General features: G+C 32.4%; 1 protein-coding gene across 2 annotated transcripts in view; it reads left to right on the forward strand.

Annotated features, from left to right (window-relative positions):
- Positions 1 to 21,285, forward strand: part of LOC106105426 (ankyrin repeat and SAM domain-containing protein 1A-like) — a 74,832-nt gene that overhangs the window by 28,227 nt on the left and 25,320 nt on the right. For both annotated transcript variants that reach the window (XM_013285720.1, XM_013285721.1), the window contains exons 9-11: positions 1,079 to 1,210; positions 1,521 to 2,012; positions 5,570 to 5,729. In XM_013285720.1, the coding sequence (XP_013141174.1) occupies positions 1,079 to 1,210; positions 1,521 to 2,012; positions 5,570 to 5,729 (784 nt within the window). The remainder of the gene's footprint in view (positions 1 to 1,078; positions 1,211 to 1,520; positions 2,013 to 5,569; positions 5,730 to 21,285) is intronic.

Genomic DNA, 21,285 nt, shown 5'->3' on the forward strand with positions numbered 1-21,285 from the left:
CTTAGAAGTAAAGAGATCTAACTACATGTTTTCATGATTTTTTCGTTAACACTATTTCCAGATTATAATCGTAGCGTGACATTTAAATGTAATTCCAAAAGACAAATTGGTGATTCAACAAGCGAAGCCAACAACCCCCATCGGTCACGGTCGGCGAGCCTTAAACGGTGGTTGATTGCCGTCTCGGAACACGCAGGCGTCTTATTAATGTGTTTGTACAGCGTGACAATCAGTTTTATGCATCTTACCTTATTGTTGGCAGTAAGAAAACTTTACTGCACATTAATCGAATTTTATGAGCTTTAAAATTTGATACCTTTTGTGATGGTAGAGGAGCTGGCTCTTCGTGCAAAACTCAAGAATTATTTATACTCTGTGATTAGTGCTGAATAAATCCTTTGTTTCTAAGTTTGTTAGTGATCGTTCTATCTGGAGCGTCCTGTGGTAACGAGCTTTTGTGTAGAAAATTGTCCATTCAGTGGCCGGCTGCTACCAATTTACCCCTCATCCGCGGCCCGATATTGAATTACTGGATCCACTTGGGCAATGCCGTGTGGTCCAAGTAATGCGCGATACGTCTGATTTTTTATTTCTTAGTAATTTGACAGATTAGTTGTACTTGATAATGTTTGGGTGTTTTCGTAGCATCATATACATAAGTTCTGTCTCTTATATTATAAATAATTTCGCTCTAACTTTTTGATCTAATTTATATATTTACCTATATATTATATTAGTCTTCTCTTTGTTATATAAATGTTACTTTGTAATAGCTATAGTATGTTAATAAAATCTTAGTTAATTAGTTGCGTTATCAGTAAGTTTATTTTTTAGACCACACGTAAATGTTTTCTCGTCACCATTCAAATTACGCAATTGCGACACTTATCTCCGCTGCGTTGACAATAAAGATGAGCTAAAAATATACACGCATTCTAGGACTCATTAAGCAGTAGGCCATTTTCTGTACATTATGTTAAATCTGGTCAACATGAGTGCATATTGAATAGCCAAATGTCATCCAATCTCAGTAAATACAAACTGTAGTGTGCAAACTGAGGCTGTACTTGTATTGCAGCCGACGCCCCCCAAGAAACCCCCCCGACGGAACCTGTCGGTGTCCCCCACCCACGCCAACTCCCCCTCCTCCGGGTACAGCTACGAGCTCAGGGCGCACGCCAGGAGCCAGGATGATTTGGATGACATACAGGTAATGACCTCCAAATCACGGAGTTCATCGCAAAGAGTAATTATTTAAAATGAAAGTTGTGGTACTTCAGTAAAGTCAAAATGGATTTTATAGTGTTAAGAAATTATGGTCTTCAATTAAAAGAATATCGTTTTAATTAGGTCAACTATTTTAGTAGCCTTTCGATATAAGCCTTACGTTTTCCGTAGTTCTGTGTTGATGTATGCTTTCTGAAGCCAAAGTCGATATAAAAATGTATTCAACGTCTTCTAGGAATATGATCATTAGAAACTACTTGGACAGCATTTGTAATTTTCGTTTTTTGTTACAGGGTGCTAAACATTACCTCAAGCATGGTCGCTCCGTAGATCAATACGTGGACAGTAAACTATCGTATGCCGAATATGAGGAGAACCATAACTCTGCCAGAGTAATACCCATCCCCAATCCCAGACCCAGCCTCAAAAACCGCTCGCAGCCTGTCGCCATCACGGCTATGTACGAAAATGTCGTCATAAAAGAACAGAATCCCAGACGGAAGCTTAAACGTAACAATTTTCCACCTTCCTACGAAAATATCGAGATCAGAATGAACGACAGACCTAGAAAGTTCTCGAATCAAGAACGGTCTTCTCTTGAAAGTTTATTAGACGATCAGTCGATGAATAGCCCGAGCGAATGTGAACGGTATTACGATAGGCATAAAGCGACTATTCCCTTGTCACCGACACATTACGACCAGCCGCCGACTCCTGACCACCCGCCTCCGTCAGCCAAACAAGCAGAGAACAGCATACACGAACGGATCAGGCCGCTGAGTCAGGTTAGTCCTGATTAATATAAGCACGTTAAATGCACAATTAGTTTGTACAATCGCGGAAATTCGCAGTGTTCCATTTCGGGAAAAAATCTTGTTTATTGCAACTATATACTCAGTGGATTTGACGGTGGAGGAGACGTATAGGAAGGGGAAATATCCTCTTTATGTGCGTCTCCTCCTCCGTTGATTATGGGTAGGCAATGCATCTGCAATTGCGGATGTCTATGGGCAGCGGTCGCTTCGCCATTATGGCGGATTTAGGTGGCCGCTTGCTCGTTTGCCACCATATAATTTAAAAAAAAACATTGCCTTGTATCACTACCAGACTTTTTTTTAGTACAGACACATTTACAAGCTGCGTTGTATAGATTTTTGTTTCTCGGCTCGTTACAAAATGTTCGTTTGCTTTAAGGACACCGACAGTTTTCGCGACTGTACAATTGTATTTTAAATTTTAAATATTTTGTAGACATATGTTATTTAGCTATATCGATATTTAGCCTAAAATTAATGCTTTTGTAATATTTTTGTATGTTATTTAACTTTACTGTTTGTAAAAAAGAATAGGCTAGTATTGTAACATTTATTTTAAATTGTGAACTGTAGTACTAATCATTATATTAATCCAAGTGCATGAGTTTTTCTAGCATGATTTTTTTTTAATTCGTTATCTAATATTTAAAAGTATCTAATTAAAGTATTTAACATTGTTTTTTTTAATAACAATTTCTAAATTGCTTATAATTTTTTTAACTTGAGCACGCAATGTTTTAAAGAACGCATGCGATTTGCTTTCTTTGGCACCTGTATATTTATTTTCAAAGTAAATTTTGAACATTTCAGTTAATTATGGAGGTTGTGGAAGAGATAAGGATTAGGAAAAAGTCGCAGGGTGACGTCACCAATAGTTAATAATAACTTCTGAATATTTAAAATATTCTGAAATACCGCCAAATTGGCGTATGGTGCTCTCAATAACTTAACATCACTAATTGCCACTTACAGTTGTCAATTAAGTAGACTCTTATTGCAGATTTACTGTGGGAAAACTACACTAAGTGATTGCTTAAGTGGCCAATGTCTGTGAGTGGTATTTTAAGTAATACTTTATGTAAATAGATGGTTAAGTTAAACGCTAAGGTGCTATTTCTTTAATATTAATTTTTAATATTATTTACAATAACAGTGAGAATTTTTCGTTACATTTTAATCTATTTTTCTTATTATGAGGCCATTAGGTTATTTCTAAATTGTTTCTTTACACACTAATATCAGTATTCTATGCAGTTAAAATTTTAATTTTTTAATATTTTTAATTTACGTTTCCTATAGTTTTAATCGAATGAATTATTAAATGTTTGATGTAGGCATTTTACTGCATTTGTAAAAGAAAAAAAAAACTAAAAATATTCCTAATACAAATATACTAAAATTTATATATTTGTGAAAAGATGGTGAAATTCGTATTTTATTACGTTTAATATTTTAGCAGAACATAGGAGATAAAACACGAAAAGCGAATTTATTTTCTAAGATTTCAATAAAAGATAATTATTACTATTTGAGGCCTTAATAAATTAAATAAATTCTGCCGCTTTATTAAGTTAAGAAATTCTAAAGACGTCAAAAATTCTAAAAGTATAAACAATATGACAGTAAAAAGCACGCTATATACAGTTTTGACTGAACAGTTTGATTGTTCAGTTAAAATTGTCACAACAGTGTATATAGCGGGCTTAACTTAGTCTAGGAATGTTATATGTTTATTATTTCTGTATTTTTAGTTGGAGTATTAAAGTATCCCAACTGTATTTGTTGTGAAGTATTCGATTATTAGTAGACTGAAGTATTTGTAATTAGTAATTATGAGGCATTTCTTTTTTCCTTTTGTTAATTTTATTCTCTGCTAATTTTTAAAATACAAAGTGATATAAACACAATTGAGCAAAAACCAGATTTTGTTTCTATAAATTAAAAGGTTTTTAAAGCAATGTAAAAAAAATTTATTAGTTAATTTTTAATATTGGGGTTTTGCTATTTTATAACAAAAGGCAATTTTGTTCAAATGTTTATACCAGTTTGTTTAACTAATTAGCTCGAGTATTTAGTTATTTTAAGCTATCATTTGTATTATTTTCGATTTTATTTAGTTTTATTATTTTAATAAAGCTTTATTATTGTCACTTTTGTTGTTTTATTTTTTATGATTTTCTTTTTGTTTCTCTGTTTATGCTGCTATTTTATTGTGTTAATTATCCATTCATTTAGTATAGGGATAACTAATGAGGATACGTTGTGTCTGTCAAAGTAAACTCTTGTTATTTATTTGAATTTTTAATACAACATATAATTTCAAAAAAAGGTAAATAAATAATCTCATAGCAATTTCTACTTATTAACGTTGCAGTTTTGTTAACCATAGGCGCTGCTTCAATTTAAAAACAAGTGCGTCAACTTAAGTTCATGAACTCTTAAACAATATTATAAAATAACTTTAGTTTCTACACCTTTGAGCCATAGTTTAACTGTCCGAGTATGATATTTGATTTTCATAAATTGATCTCGACTAATGTTACTGAAAATAAAAATAAACACGCGCCTGCCAGAACTCAATCGGCAATCAGGTGAACATGAATTTGACTTTTTAAATTAAGAAAAAACCTGATAAGATGGGAAGAATAAATCCTGTTTCAATTTTAACACTGCTTGTAAAACTAAATTATAAAAAGGTATAATAAATCATAACACACTGTTTCATAGAATCTATTAATTCATTGTGCGGTAAGTGAAATTGATCTACCTACAATAATCGCATCGTTTAGTGTCTTTCTTGTAAAAAAAATAATGGTATTCCCAAAATGCGAAGAATAAAAATGAGAGAAAGAGATAAACAATAAAAGAAAACAAAAGCACTATAACAAAGTTTTCTTTTACTTGTTTTAACAATACGAAGAAAAACAAAAGAAGGCCATTTTGATTTTATAGAAAAGATGGCGTCCTCCTTGTCATTGCAAAATATGAAATGTGTTACTTCAAATATATTTTGTTGTAAAAAATGTGTCTGATATCAAAAAACTAGCAAGAAGTGCGTGAACGTGTACGTAATTTAATAAGATGAAGTTTTGATTAACGTGCATATGAAAATCAATATGGTAAGAGTAAATACGCTTAAACATATTTGGAGTGAAAAATCTTAAGTTAAAGGCATCAATACAGAGTCACTTTAATGACACCATAACTGTTTCAATATTTAGATTATTTACAAGGATACATTATGGGTTAACATGGATTGCTAGGCTATCCCTATCGACTTTTTAAATATATCAGTTGGAAAGTGTTAAGCGTCACCTCCATTGTAACTCTGTAACTGTACTCAGAGTGGTTTATTGTGGAATTTGTATGTCAAATCTATATTTAGGCATTACAATAATAGTCAGTTAAGAACTCCACGATAACAAAATAGGTTTCATCATACATCAAGGAATAATGAGTGAAAACAGTTTAATAATAAATAGATCGAAAAGCGGGTATGAGATAGTAACAAATGCCTATTTTCTTAGGAATACAAACGGAGATCTATGCTGCGCGACAGTCAAACGGAGACTGAGATGTGTTTGCTGCGCGCCGCGTCTGCCGCATCAGTCGCCAGTGGCGCCACGGATCGTAGCGGGAACACAGACAACTATGTGGAGGAGTACGTCTGCGATGTTCCCTTTGCTGGTGAGTACATAAATATTATTATGAGGAGGAATACTAAACAAAGACGATATCCTAATTGACAAGAGTGTGTCTCGCTCTAAGTAGTGAGAGTTGCAACTGCTTGGCGCTGTAACTACCTTCTAAAACTAACAAGGAATTTTCTTGGTTCAGTAACTTGCTGCGTTCTATTTACTCTTCTATGATATCCTAATAGACACGGCAAGTCTGAATATAAAATAACTGTACACAGACTTCAATTGAGGTAATTCATAATAAACACGAACGTAAAATGACTTTCAATTCGATTCCGATTATCCAAATCGATGCAATTACTTCACCTTATTCGATGTTTAATCATTTATGTCAGCATACCGTTATGTTAACGCAATATAAAACCTTTTTTTATAACTAATCAATCTCTATCAAGAGTTACAGCTTAGCAATAAGCATGGCAATGAGTGGTTATGAAATACGGATGAATGCAATTAAATGATTAACGATTGATGCAATGTAAGACAGGGGTGGTGAACCTTTACCTATCTACGTTCTACTTTTTTAAAAAATATTAACGCGGGCATAGATATCAAATAATTTTGAATTTATGGTTATTTACATTCTGTACTATAGTGATATAGTGATCTCTTCGCCTAACATATAATGCCTACTTTTTTCGTGGTGAATAATATTTTGTGATCAGTAACTCGCCTAAAATATTGTACCATTGGTTTAACATCCCTGGTATAGTAGGGCATGTTGAGTAATGTTGCCTCAACCTTTTGGTGATTATTTAAATAAAGCATTAATATTTTTAATAGAAGTTTTTTGTAATGTTTGTTGTGAAAAAATGTGTACTATTGTGTGTTATGTAATTATATCTATTGAATGATTCCGTTAAAACACTACATCAGTTTTAAAGTGCAAAAATCATCAACATTTATCGTCGAAAGCTTTGCGGTTGAAAAATAAAACGCATCGGATCCAATCAAATATTTCACCAATATTTGATTGGGGGTTTTCTGTCGGCGTGCGGCTGTTTGCATACCGACAGCCCGCTCTCTGTTTGCGAAACAAATAAAAGAACCAACCGAAATTCACTATTCACGCCTTCCATTGCTATTGTCTATTATTTTGGAATACAAAAAGACATTCGGATATCTCAATAGTCTTGTTTTTGAATCACAATCAAAACTTTATTCTTGTAAATCAGTTATCTAATATTATAAAGAGGAAAGATTTGTATTTTTGTTTGTATTGAAATAACTCATTAACTACTAGGCAAATTTCAAAAATTCATTCACCATTAAAAAGCTACGTTATCAGTAAATAATATGGCTATATTTTTTATTAATTTTTAAATACACACGAGCGAAGTCGCGAGCAACAGCTAGTTACTTATCATAATAATCGATAACAAAGGAAACAATCAGAATACTTCAATTAAATCCATAACAATATTTGTTTGTCGTGTTTCGTAATATCTGAATTAAATTATGATCGTCAGTAACCTTCAACAAGCGCATAAAAAACTTGTTCCTTTCTAACGCAAGGAAAAACGTGCTGGCAGTGCACCAAGCTTTGACCCGAATGCCTCTATTAAGTGGACAATTCTTCACGCCTCACGGAATATAGACGTGATAATGCGCTCGAATACATATTAATGCAACTAAAATGCTGCTAGAGTGTATCATCAACAAAATGAAAACAAGACTTAACTTACAATCTTTGGATATGAAAAATGTTAAAGAACTACATTTTTAAACTCTATTTAAAACAGTTTTCGTATAAATATTACAGAGGAAAAAAATTGTATAAATATGTTTTAAGGAACTTCGTTCTAATTTCATGTGACAAGAATTTTGAATTCGAATTTAGAGGAGTACAATGGTAGAGGTAGCCATATGAAAAGATGGATGGATTGCATATAATAATCATGTCATGATTAAGAAGGGAGTGACGAGTCAAGTGATGGAAAACAGATTGATGTGGGAAGTAGCATGGTGCATCGACCCTATGTGAAAGGGATAAGGGCAATGATAATACTCTATACGTAGAAGCTATCTAGTTAATACGAGTGTCTGTATCTATACATATAAAAATGCTAATGTTACTTAGCGATAACGTAGCTTTTTAACACTAAAAGAATTTTTGAAATCGGCCCAGTAGTTTTTGAGTTATTTCATTAAATACAAAAATACAAATGTTAATAATGTAATTTCCAATGTTCCAAAAGACGTATTGGATATTTTGTAGTTAGCAGCATTTTAATGTTAGTATTAAATAGGCGTGAATACTGACAAATTTTTATAGCTCTATCTCGTGTAGGAAACCATTATAACCGCCTTACAACACCGATAATATCTTAAGATTATTGTTGTGGTTGAATATAAGTAGAGTTGGCAAAGGTCATTACGTTTTTCTTGTAATTGTGCTAGTAGATTTTACTTTTAGATAATTATGTAGTTATTTTCTTTACATATATTTTTACCTTATAATAATATGTTCATTATAAATTTAAACTACTACAAATACTTGTAATTGAATTGTTAAATGATATTAAATACATTTATAATGTTTCAAGTTTCAAACTAAATGATTGAAAGATATTTACGCGGTGCGACCACAGATGGCGTGGTGGTTTCCTCATACCGAAACTAAAACTTGATTCAGTCACAACCGGCATTAGGCTGACAAAACTTCAAGTTTTAATACGATCCGTAAAGTGTGATTCACACGAAAGGAGCATAAGATGTATCAAAAACGCAACGTAAAATGTATATAAAAGCAGGTCCGTGAAAATTGTCGTTGCTTATTAGTTAATTCATTTATGTAAAGACTAGCTTTTGCCTGCGATTCCTTTCGCGTGGAATTAAAAAGACAAAACACAGTAGCCTATGTGTTCTTCCAGACTATCCTCTACATCTATACCAAATGTCATCGAGATCCGTTCAGCCGTTTAGGCTACAAACACTAACAAACATCCATCCATCTAAACTTTCGCGTTTATAATATTAGTATGTTAGTATGATTTCAACCTTATAACTTTTGCACTTTCATGTACAATCTTTCATAGTACAAATAGTTCAAAAGATGAACAAAATTCTATGCCGCCTATTAAAAGAATTTCCTTAACAAAAACACTAATTGTACATTAACCCTCCTGTCTATTGAATAGAATACCTGTTGATCGAACAAAGACCCTAGTAAAGTGAGACGAAGCGTATCGGCTAGGCAAGACAAGCGAGCAATAGCTCGAGACGCAAAAAGCGCAACTAAAAGCTGCGCAGGCGCCGACGAGACAACTTTTGTCCTTATTACCCTACGGTTTAGTTTGTTTCTGTTCTTCATAGTTAATTAGGTTACAGAATCCTGATACTGATATTAATCATACTAATATTATAAATGTGAGAGTTTAGATGGATGGATGTTTGTTAGAGTTTGTAGCCTAAACGGCTGAACGGATCTCAATGAAATTTGGCATAGATATAGAGGATAGTCTGGAAGAACACATAGGCTACTTGTTTTTTTTTAATACCACACGGACGGGGTCGCGGGTGATAGCTTTTATAAATATAAATATCAAATAATAGTGCACAAATGAATAAACTAAACTTTATTATGTCGCTTTAGTCGTTGAGTTTAGTGAACGTTCAGTACAAGAAATCTACATTAATCCTTGATTTTTTTTTCGCTATAAAACCTCCGACTAGTAAAGTTTTAATTGATTTCCTAAGGGACCAATTCTGAGTGCGTAAGTCACCTTTGACAGTAACCTTTGTAAATGATTCGTATGAAAACTTGTACGATATATTGTAATTCTCGTATTCGTAATTGCTAAGGCCGTTCGTTAAGTGTTAATATATTCTGACGTAACAACTTACTACAGGGTATTTCGTAAACTTTAACGTTGCCAATGTTAAATCAGGACAGCCTTTTACATGTTTACAGCTGAAGCTGATGAAATTATTGCATGAAAATGTTAACTGTACGACTTTTTTCTTAGTATTATTAGATTGATAGAGTTTTTGGAGTAAGAAAATATTGTACTAATATTACAAATGCGAAAGTTTAGATGGATGGATGTTTGTTAGAGTTTGTAGCCTAAACGGCTGAACGGATCGCCATGAAATTTGGCATAGACGTAGAGGATACTCTGGAAGAACACATAGGCTCACTTTTTTTAATTCCACACGGACGGAATAGCGGGCAAGAGTTAATGGTTAAATAAAATTTAATTATGTAATTTTATGACTGGAATTTTTACTAAATTTTATTTATAATTTAGAGTGTCAGTTTTAAAAAAAAAACATTTTTATTTTCGTTTGATATATTTATTTAACGAGTAACTTATCGATTAAGTTACCTTACAGCTTATCTTATTAACCTACAAGTTATAAATACCACCCTGACCTTTTTGACATCACATTTACTTTGTTACAAAATCAATTTTAAATCGCGCATATCGGTGCAACAGTTATTGTAAATTTAGCTTTAAATTGCCTTAATTACTTAATAAAGTATTGTAATTACATATCGTAACTTCGCAAATGACTTAAAAAAGATTAATAGTGTTTAAGTAATTAGTAAATTACGAAGTAGCTAATTGGCACCCTCATGAGTAAATTGCGTATGATTTTTATATTTAAAACACTAATTTTAGATAGAAAGATGTTAAGTAATCGTAGACTTTTAGAATCTACTATCTTTTTTAATACAAAGCATTAAATTATTGTAATTCTGATCTTAAACAAGTAACAATATTTTATACTGTGTTTGTTTTCATAACCTATAAATAATTTATTGAGTGTCTGAACGGCTAGCAATAAGACTCAATATCGCATAAAATTTATCATCGATATATTAATTATCGGGAGTGAATAATTTAACATTTAACATTCAAGAATAACCCTTAAATAGTAAGTGGCCGTGCGCGACTCGATTGTCGCTAAGATTTCTCGGGCGTCGCGCCGGCGTCTCACGAAAACCAACGCTGCTTGCATTTAATTAGCAAATCGACCAGTCTAAAATGACCCTTAAAATTGTCACTTTAAAGTCTGTTGGTAACATTTTTGTGGGTAAATATAATTTGCGTATGTATCCTTCCCGTCTGGACGGTGTGGCTCCAGGCGATGAATAATCAAGTATTGATAGCTATCTGCAGTATTTATTGCATGTTTTATTACATTGGCAACCGATAAGTTTATTATTTGCTTAATAAATACGTATTGTATTTCAAATTGTTTAATGTGTAAATTAGATGTTACTATGATGTCTTGATTAAAAAAAAAATTCCATTTGAAAGCTACGTTGTCTATAACATAGACTATTTTTTTTTAATTTAACATGGACGAAGTCGCGGTAAAATTCTAATTATTCACAAAGTGAGATAAACAACTGATCTATACTAATATTATAAAGAGGAAAGATTTGTATTTTTGGATGTATTTGATTCACGTAAAAACTACTGGGCCGATATTAAAAATTCTTTCACCATTAGAAAGGTACTTTATCTGTGATATCACAGGCCAATTTTTTTTTTAATTTAACACGGACGAAGTAGCGAGCAACAGCTACTTATAAACTTGTAGACATTATTATTTTTTTGTATCTTTAGCTATTGTCACCTGTAGATTGAGTTTGTTGTCATTTTTTCTTTAAGTGGCGATAATTTTGCAATTGATATTGCGAGAAAGATAAATAAAAACGATTACTTGTTGCTAATTCTGTTGTAATCAAAGAGCATTAAGGTTAATTGATTTCTAAAGATTCGGTCAATGTTCTTTTTTGTTTTTAATTTGTCTTATAAAGTGATTATGTCTTTGATCGTAAGACGGCAATTTTATGAACAAGATTTACATAATTGTAATATTTATACCTACTGGAAAATAATTAATAAGTAACTTAAGGTATGAATGCATTTAATTGAAATCTTTTCGTAATATTACCTATTTAACCAAAACTTTTACATCTTTTTCTTGTTTATGGTTTCTATAGTTCGATGAAAGAAACGAAATAAATCTTTCGCAATTTTGCGTATCCTCTTGTCCACTTTCCCTTTATCATGCTATTTGTAACCTTGTCATGTTCTAGTACAATTAAACTACGTTAGATTTCGAATTGACTACATTTAGAATAATGATAATAATAATAGTCATTTATTATTATTATTATTTATAATGCTTACCATTTTTACTAAAAATCACCGTAGTTGTTAGGGCACAACCTTCTCTGGCATCGTAAGAATAGCTCTATGAAATCTTCATAATACTATTTAAAGTGGTTTTAGAATGCTTAAGATACAAACGTTGATTTATTTTTAGACCGTATCCAGTCTCTTTAAACCTTAACCTTACTCAACATCTCGTCATAAATCATGTATGAGATATTCTCTTTGCAACAGTTTGACAGGTTTGACATTTGACAGCTGTCAATTCGTCCTCCGGCGCGGCGCAGTGGGCGCGGAGCAATGACACCGCGTTATTCCGTATATCGATCCAAATCGATCCCCCAACGATCTATAGAATGAGATCAATGACCTCATTACGATAACAAACCTACACGGCTCTTGTCCTCGATTTCTTATAAGCGCGAATAATCGGAAGTGTTTATAAATAGGTTTTTACACAGTGGAAAACCGTGATACCATTCTGTATAATCAAGTTAAAAAAGGTCTAAAAATGTTACAGTTATGTTTAAGAATGCCATTAAATTGAGAATTCTTATTCTTTTTGAAGGGACATTGTAACAAAAAAAAATGTTTCTACAAGAGGTAGGTACTTGCCTCTAAAATCTAATTACATACAATTGAAGCCCTTGGCCCTTTCTCGGATGCTACCTGCTGTGCCTATTTACTAAAAATACCTCGGATGTACGCTGAATAAACATACAGATTTAACGTGCATTTAAATATCTATTCGACTACGTACATGCGCAAGGCTTCGTTGTGATTTTAAAATTAGCCGGGTTATACCTGCGCTTGCGCATGGCCGACGATTTCGTCCGTCAGTTGCTTGCGCGCATCGATCGAAAACGCCGCCTTTTTTGGATAAAGTGAAATTAATTGTCTGTTTATTATAGTCCTTATTGTGTTACTGTGAGAGTTCAAAAACAATTAAGTTGTTTAATGTGCTGTGTGTTCCAACAAATTTAATACGGTTTGTTTTCATTTCTTATCAAGTCGGTAGCTAATTTAATTATTTATAATCTTCGCGATAAGAGTGATAGTGGTTTGGGCGACATTCCAAAGAGGTTTTTATGTTCGTAATTTTTCAATTTGAGGTTTTAGCGAATTTGTGGGTATTGACGAAATTTGGTTGTGAAACGGAAAATATTGAAACCGAAAGTACGAGTTTATCCAGGGCAGGATTGTCGCAAGTTATATTATTGTTTAGGTTTTTTATTGTATAAACATCTGAAGATGATTTCATAACGTCCATCTTGAATATTGTACTGTTAAAGAACCCATAATATTTAGATAGTTAATTAGGTATCTATTAGTATTGTAGCTATGTTTATTTTGTATTCCCACTGGCCTGTTATCGACTGCAATTAATGCTTACTAATAATTCTAAACAAGTTATCAGAATTGCAACTAATAATTTAAATTATACACCTACATATTTATACGAAACTGCATATCAGTATTAAATAAAAAAGATATTGCTTTGACATGCACTTTTGTAATACTTGTTTATAATTTCTTTCTCAATTTTTATCGTCAATATATTTGCAATGAGAACCATTGTATGTTGTTACTCTCTAATGAAATGTTAAGTCTGTAATCATTATCACTATTTATCTATCTAATATCACTTATATGATACAAAGCTTTAATATCGCCTAGTTATTTAGGCAACTTGTCAATATCTGAATACCGAGGCTGTTTGTTAGTTCATTCTTTGATAGTTTTAACAGTTATGTAAGCGTTGACGTAGTTCGTTGAATCATTGTTGATTTTAAGCAATGGATCAGTTGGCTTGTTTTCTTTACAAACATTTAGATAATCTGAGATATGCCGCTAGCGTATCAGAAGGTCATGATCGTTGCGTTGTATGACCAGTTTTGTACAATTACGTTTATATTTACGTATAATAATTCTTGTTGCTTATCTTCAAACTTGTTTTAGTACAGGTTATTGTGATTATACAGTTGATATTTTGATGTGGTCATATTTTACACGTATTATTGAGACACATTGCCGTAAAACTATAAGAGATCTCTTTCAAAAAACATAATAGTAATCCTAAATGCTTTGATATATATCTGCTGTTCAATCACTTCTGATAAAACGTGTCCTTTGAACTCATCTTCTTTATTATTCTTTAAAGAACTGAGATAGACTATATGCTTTAAAACATTTTAATACTACATTTATGTTTTACTATTTCCAAAGTTGATTCTAAAACAGTTGACTGTCAGTATCAATTACTTATTGAAATAAATATCTATTTGAAACATCCGTTCTGTAATTAGTATCACCAAAGCCCGTCACTACGGGAACTGTTCCTTGTTACGTTTCTTTATCAATTTCTGGAGAGCTTCTTTTCAAGTGGATACCGGATGGTAACGATTAATTTTGAAGTTCCCCTAAGTTCCGACTTGTGTCAGCAAAAAGTGTATGGGTGAAAGTAATTTTATCTTCCCCTAGTGACTAAAATTTATACTTAACTTAAGATTAACTGCGTTCCAGTTTACGGTAATATTTTTAGTAGAAAGATTTATTTGGAGCAAGGCAATTATTTGGAGATTCTAGATTGTTCACAAAACATTTGTAGTTTTGCAACTTAAGGAGTATTGGGGAAAAAACACAGGATCACTCCTTTGAAATTTGAAGGTAAGGAACACGCATATCTAGTAGGAGATTCATAGAAGAGAGTAAGAGATCAGCTCTGAACTGATTCAAACATTCAGATCAGATAGACATAAACCTTTGAGCTGTGACTTTACGGATAAATTTGCAGCTGCAAAAGCGTGACAAAAGCCAGGAGCTCCTAGGTCATCTTGATGTACCATAACTATGTGAATCGTAACTCGAAAAACAAATCACAACTCTATGCTCTTGCAGAACAAATTGAGCTGATCTCCTGCACACATATGAACTGTGAGCTGATCTGAAGGTCAATTGTAGTTGAGTTACAAATGAATATATAATCATTCTATGTTTGACTATGAATAATGAATAGCTATTTATATGATAAGTGGAGGCTCAGGTCAGGAAAAGATTGATTGACGAAAGCATGTTGTGGTTTTATGGAAATCTAGAAAATCATCCTGTATAGTCTTCCATTATACAGGATGAATTTTTTACCCTTGTTTGGTTGTAAGATGAAAAACATACCGTATTTAGAGGTTATTTTCCATGAAGTCATTTATATTCAACTGCCATAAGACTTACGATAGACGATTGTAAGATATACGAGAAATTTATTGACATCATGACTGTACAAACTTATTTCGTAACGATTTCTTTTTTTTAATTAAAAAAGTAATTGGACAATTAATCTTGTAGTTTTATCTATATTAGTTTCCAAACTTGTTTCCGGTAATATGCTAAAGAGATATTGAATCAAGTTTTTTTATGATTGACTGTCAATCAATGTGGACTTTTTATATGCGACTTTTATGATATCAAGTATTAAAGTAATATCTTTTATAAGTGTTTTGCTGACTTTTTTGGTACATTCATCGAAATAGAATTAAACAAGCACGTAATAAGTAATTTGTATTGGGATAAAATCTGAATATTATTTCATCGATTTTACAAATTCGTAAAGGATAAATATAGATTTTTTTATTTCATTATAATCGATACAGCCCTGTCTTACGAAGTACAGCTGGCATTTCCAACCGCATGCCTTATAGGGGGTTTGTTTATTTTAGATATACCCACAAATAAAGTTACAGTAAGGAAGGCAATGACAATGAAAACGGTCCCCCGAGGCCGAGCAACGCAGATGTTTGACATAATAGATAAAAAGATCCAACGGATGACCATATGCGGGCGCGGGTAGGCAGCTAACAAATAATGCCCTATTTGTTGATTGATATGAGAGTTTTACTTGAGACACCAAGATAAAATTACTTGATTATATGGCCTTGAGTACAGAAGTTAGGGATAAAGATAAGATGTTGAGACTGTTTCTTTATTGGTTTGCATGGATTATGTATTGTAAAATTAAATTTTCCTAATATTGCGAATGCGAAAATTTAGATGGATGGATGTTAGAGTTTGCTACCTAAACAAGTAAACGAATCTCTATGAAATTTTATATAGATGTGGATTCTAGCCTAGAAGTACATATAAGCTACTTACTTTTATTTAATTCCATGTGGACGGAGACGCGGGCGAAATTAGTTATCTATCTTTAAATGACTATCAGTTTTTTCAAATTCCTAGTAGAAAATAATGAGTAAATTAAAAAGGATTGTAGCTAATCTTCAATTCATTATGCTTTTATGTTTTTAAATTTTGAATAAACTAACCTTTGAGAACATTCGGAGTTAATCTCAAAGTTGAATGTGTTGGAAACTAACAATATTTACTTTTAAACGTTACCACAGCTTGACAATTTTACGACATCGTTACGCAACAGACGATCCAACGATAAGCTTGTACGGTATTTTATAATCCACGAAAGCCACCACCGATGTATGTTAATGCTTTGTTACTTGCGTTACTCTGTCACAACTCTCATTATAGACATTCTGTATGCAACACTGTTTTTAACAGTGGTAGAGCCCGCTTTAAGTTCTTTGCGTCAATATGCCGTTTGGTGAAATACCACGACCACATTACAGGCGTGAAGTGGAAGCAATACCGCGTTTCTTTGATAAGTGTGTCTTTCTCGTCCCATCCTTTTCTTGTAAGGCAAGGATGGGAAGAGAAAGTGGGTTTGACGGTAGATTAGACGTGTAGAAAGAGGTAATATCCTCTTTATGTTCGTATCCTCCTTCGTCGATTAAAAGTAGCAACACATCTGCAATTACGGGTGTCTATGGGCAGCGGCCCGTTCGCTTTTTTGGCGAATTTAGGATTGTTTGCCACCTTATCATATAAAACGGAAAATATAGATTTAGTATTGTGATCAAACATAATGCAGGCAACACATGTTAGTTTGGTTTCGACACATAACACGCTTTGCAGGTAAACTAACGTGAACATAAAAATGGCAATCGATTGTTTTATTTTATTTCCACTGTTGTTTGTTAATTTAAATTTAAGTGGGGTTTATCATCGGGACTGTACCTGATTTAAACGTAAATCTAAGAACAGCGGATACATTTTGTTTAGGGGCTGACATAAGATTAGAGACACATCAAGAGCAGGTATATGTCAAAATTAAATTTTATTACCTGAATGATCTATGGGACTGTTGAGATAATATCTGTGCAAACGAATAGAGTAAAAAAAAGACGATCGTCAAACATTAAACGTCGAATAAAAAAAGATCGTCAAACTTACAGGTAAACTAGATAATAGTAAAGCGCAGTTGCGGTGTGTTTGCATTGTTACAGTGAGGCAACGTTTATCAGCTCAGCCGGATGCTAATGTTGCAGGTATAATGAAGGAAACACGCATGGATTGAGTGATAGAAAAAGTTTAAACAACGATCAACGTTCTGTTCATTTCATTACATTCTTACTAGCAATATACTCTTATATCTTATTTAAATGTTTAATCATACTTCTTACTAGTATTATTAATGCCATAGCTTAGGTGAATGAATGATTGGAATTTTGTGAGAAGGTAATCTCCGAAACGACTCGTAAGTACAATGCAAATGTCATATCAATACTACATACACACTTCTCTTCTCAAGTGTACAATCGAATCGAAAAATGTAATCACGGTGCATTTATAAACTGCACTTCGTAGTATAGTTCTAATCACATGTACGTGACTGTACCTACCCACTGTTCTCATTCCAATCGGCACGTTATTTCCATCGTCATTCGTCACACAAATTCACACAATACAATAACACAAGCGCTCTCATTTTATCACAATTATATGATGATTCAAACACGACCAATCATATTTGACCTCTCATGCAATACTAATGTCTAACATAATAGAACTTCATAAAGGCCTTGTCTCCATTATTATTGTTCTACATTAAGTGGTCGCTAAATGACCTCCAAATGAACTTTGATGGCCGCAATAAGTGATATCATCAACTTTATGCGGGCCACGACCTTCATTGATGCAGATTCAATAATTCTACAGATGAAATTATTAATAAAATATATTGGCTAACGTATACTCCAAAAAATAGGAACAATCGTAAGATAACTTAAAGATAAGTTTAAGTTGATTTTAACTTCATACACTTGTATTGTCGAATTCATTAGAAGTAAGCAATTATATTTACACATGTAACTTGGCTGACAATATTTATAGTCTAAAGATTTATTTTGCGACGTCTCTTAAATTGATGTTGCAAACATGTCTGCTTCTAATAAATCTGTGAATATAGCCTTATAACATTTGTTTAGATAGGTTTGTTTTAATTTCTCCTTTCCATTGAATTTGGTAATATAAAACATGCTGTCATCCCTCTTATTATCTTTGGAAAAACAAGAATATGTTTGAAAAAAAAAATGCTACTACTTGATCTTTGACAACATCTATCGATAAATTAAAAAAAGAAAGTGCGTGACGTCATCATAGCAATAGCTCTTCAACGGCCATTAGACCCTAAACGGACGTAATTTGTCTCCGTTGTCTCTACTTGCCTATTTATTCTATTCCTCGTGATATCTTTTTGATGATTGCCAATCTGAGCTTTAATTTGAAGGGCTAAAGGTTCATTTATGTTTGTACGTTTGTATTTCAGTCGTTAATTTCTGCAGTGTAATCCTCCACACAATTGCTTGATTACAACAATTAATAGCAATTGAAAGGAATTCGGTCGACTTCCTACATTATATTATTTATAGTCTATAAAATTGTGGGTTTACATGTATGTATAATAAATACTTATCATTTGCTAGCACAGGATAACCTCAAATTTCATACCAACTGTCAATAATTCCTAAAAGTTTGCGCAAAAACTATTTTATCCCGCTTTACCTTAAAATTTCAATTTTCCTCGCAATTTATACAAAATTTAAATATTCCCTGTTGAATTGTTTTTTTATTGAACTATGACTAACGTGTACTCGTAATATGATATATTTTTAATGATTAAATTGTAAGGTCATCGCCTTTTATGTCAGGGTTAAAATGTTACCAATTAGATTGTTTTGAGAATTTATTGTTAGTATTGCGTTGTAATTTGATAGCAATTAATTATGAGATATTTTGCATTTATGCGATAACAATAACCTCTATAGATTTAAAAGCAATTTATTTGACACTATAAATTAATGTTCGTTTGCTGTATTTTTTAATTTTGCCAAGATTTGAACTGTATTTAAAACATTCTAATCTTTTGCTTTGTTCCCTATTTAATAATTTTTAAAATTCTGAATGCAATTCAATTAAATAAACAAGTAACGTAGTCATTTTTATTAATATGTCTTTAAGAACCTAAACCGGGAAAACTAGAATATCATACTAATATTTATATGATAAATATGAAAGTTTAGATGGATGGAAATGTTTGTTAGAGTTTGTAGCCTTAACGACTGAGCTTATTTCTATGAAATTTGGTATAGATGTAGAGAATAGTCTGAAAGAACACATAGGCTCTACTTACTTTTGTTTTTTTAATTCCACGTGGACGGAGTCGCGGGCGAAAGCTAGTAAAGGTTATTAATTTCCATGCTATAAATATCTAGTAACGAGTCACTTATCTTTGGTATGTACGAACGTAGTCGCTGGCATCATAATTAGCACGTGCACCTAACTCCTACCAGATTCACTTCCACGAAGTTAAGGGAAGTGTGAACTATGAGTGCGTTAAACTATACGATCATATTAATAAACTGAAATACCACATTAACCGATATATGTAATTGTAATTTAACGGATGGATTAAGTTACATTAGTACAGCGACAAGAATTTAATAACAGTTTTCGTTTGCATTACATAAATATCTAAGAGCGTGCGGATACATGAAACTTAACTATCGAACCACTGTTTAGTCTCGCTTTGATTCTTATGAGCTTATATGGAGGTGCACACACTAATTAATATTGGTTGTGCAACTAAACAGTTGATTAGCTGCGAAATAATTGACAATCGTACAACAGTTGTGCGATAGTTTAGTCACAAGTGTGCACCCACTCTAGGATTACTTATTTTTTCTACACTTATAAATATTATAAGTACGTTTAATAATTATTTGTTACCTGTTTCACCTCACGTAGTCCTTACACTATTTAGAAAAAACTAAACAAAGGCAGAATAAGACTACCTTTTTTTATCTCTACAAAAGTACACAAGGGACTGAAATTTGTCATAAAAAATTAAGATTTTTGTTTATTAGTTGTTCTGTATGGTCATTTTTTCATCGCATATAAAATTTTATAGAAATAAGTTTATTGGCTTTTGTTTTAAAGGTAATAAACATTGTAAGAAATCCCCTCTTAATTTCCTTAAAAGTTTTGGACATGAAGGGATCGGTTTATATTTTACTATAATTTTAATGTGATTTTAATTTGTATGCAGTTAACCTTCGTTCAGTTTGTCAGTTTATACGAGTTAACTATTCGTGCGCCGGTGGGCAAGTATGTAAGGCGGTTGTTATGCAAATAAGGGCGATTACATTTGTATGTGCCTCTGACTGACGCAACGTCGCGTGTGACGACGCGTTTAGGGATACCAACATTACCAATATTAAGAAATTTTTATGATAGAATTTATGTAATTTGTGGTTACTTTAATTAGTGTAATAAAATAAGGCATGAAGTAGTAAATGTAAGTTGTAAAGTAAATAAATGTTACTTAATATTTCTTTGTTAATGAAAAAATAACATTTAACAATCGTATTTTTTAAATCCTTTTACAAATGTTTATAAAAAAAACTTCACATATGTTACTTTTATTGCTTATTTATGCAAGTTTAGTAAGTACCAATTTATAAATGTTTTTTCCTTCAACATGTGGAAATAATTAATCCTTGTGTTTCTAGAAAGTTGGTTACCAACACTATGAACGTGCTAACTCGCACTGCCAGTGAAATTCCTGCTTAAATCTATGGACGATTTGTTTGACAATTTGCCTGTTTAGATTAGAAAGTGCTTCTTCCGACTTAAGAATTCGATAGCGATCATTAGACTTGATGAGGAATAATTTATCTGAAGTCATCTTTACGAGCTAAAATAATTTCTTACATCCTTACAAATAAACGCAGTATAAACTTGAATTTAGGCATAAACTGAGAGTAAGCAAATATTAGTACAAATTTTGCACAAACTATTTATTCCTAAGTTTAACTTTATACCGCGTTTATTTGTAAGGCTATTATTCTTTTATTACCCAACAAATCCATATTATGTCCCTCAACAAAAAATTAACTATTGTTTAACCAATTAAAAAAGGTTTCAAATTCGATTTTCAAAACCAACTGTCAAAATTCGCGCCAAAGATCTCCCGCCCGCGGTTACAATAAAACGATTCAAAAACGGCGTCAA

Source organism: Papilio polytes, unplaced genomic scaffold, assembly GCF_000836215.1.
Source record: "Papilio polytes unplaced genomic scaffold, Ppol_1.0 DF822845.1, whole genome shotgun sequence".
NCBI lineage: Eukaryota > Metazoa > Arthropoda > Insecta > Lepidoptera > Papilionidae > Papilio > Papilio polytes.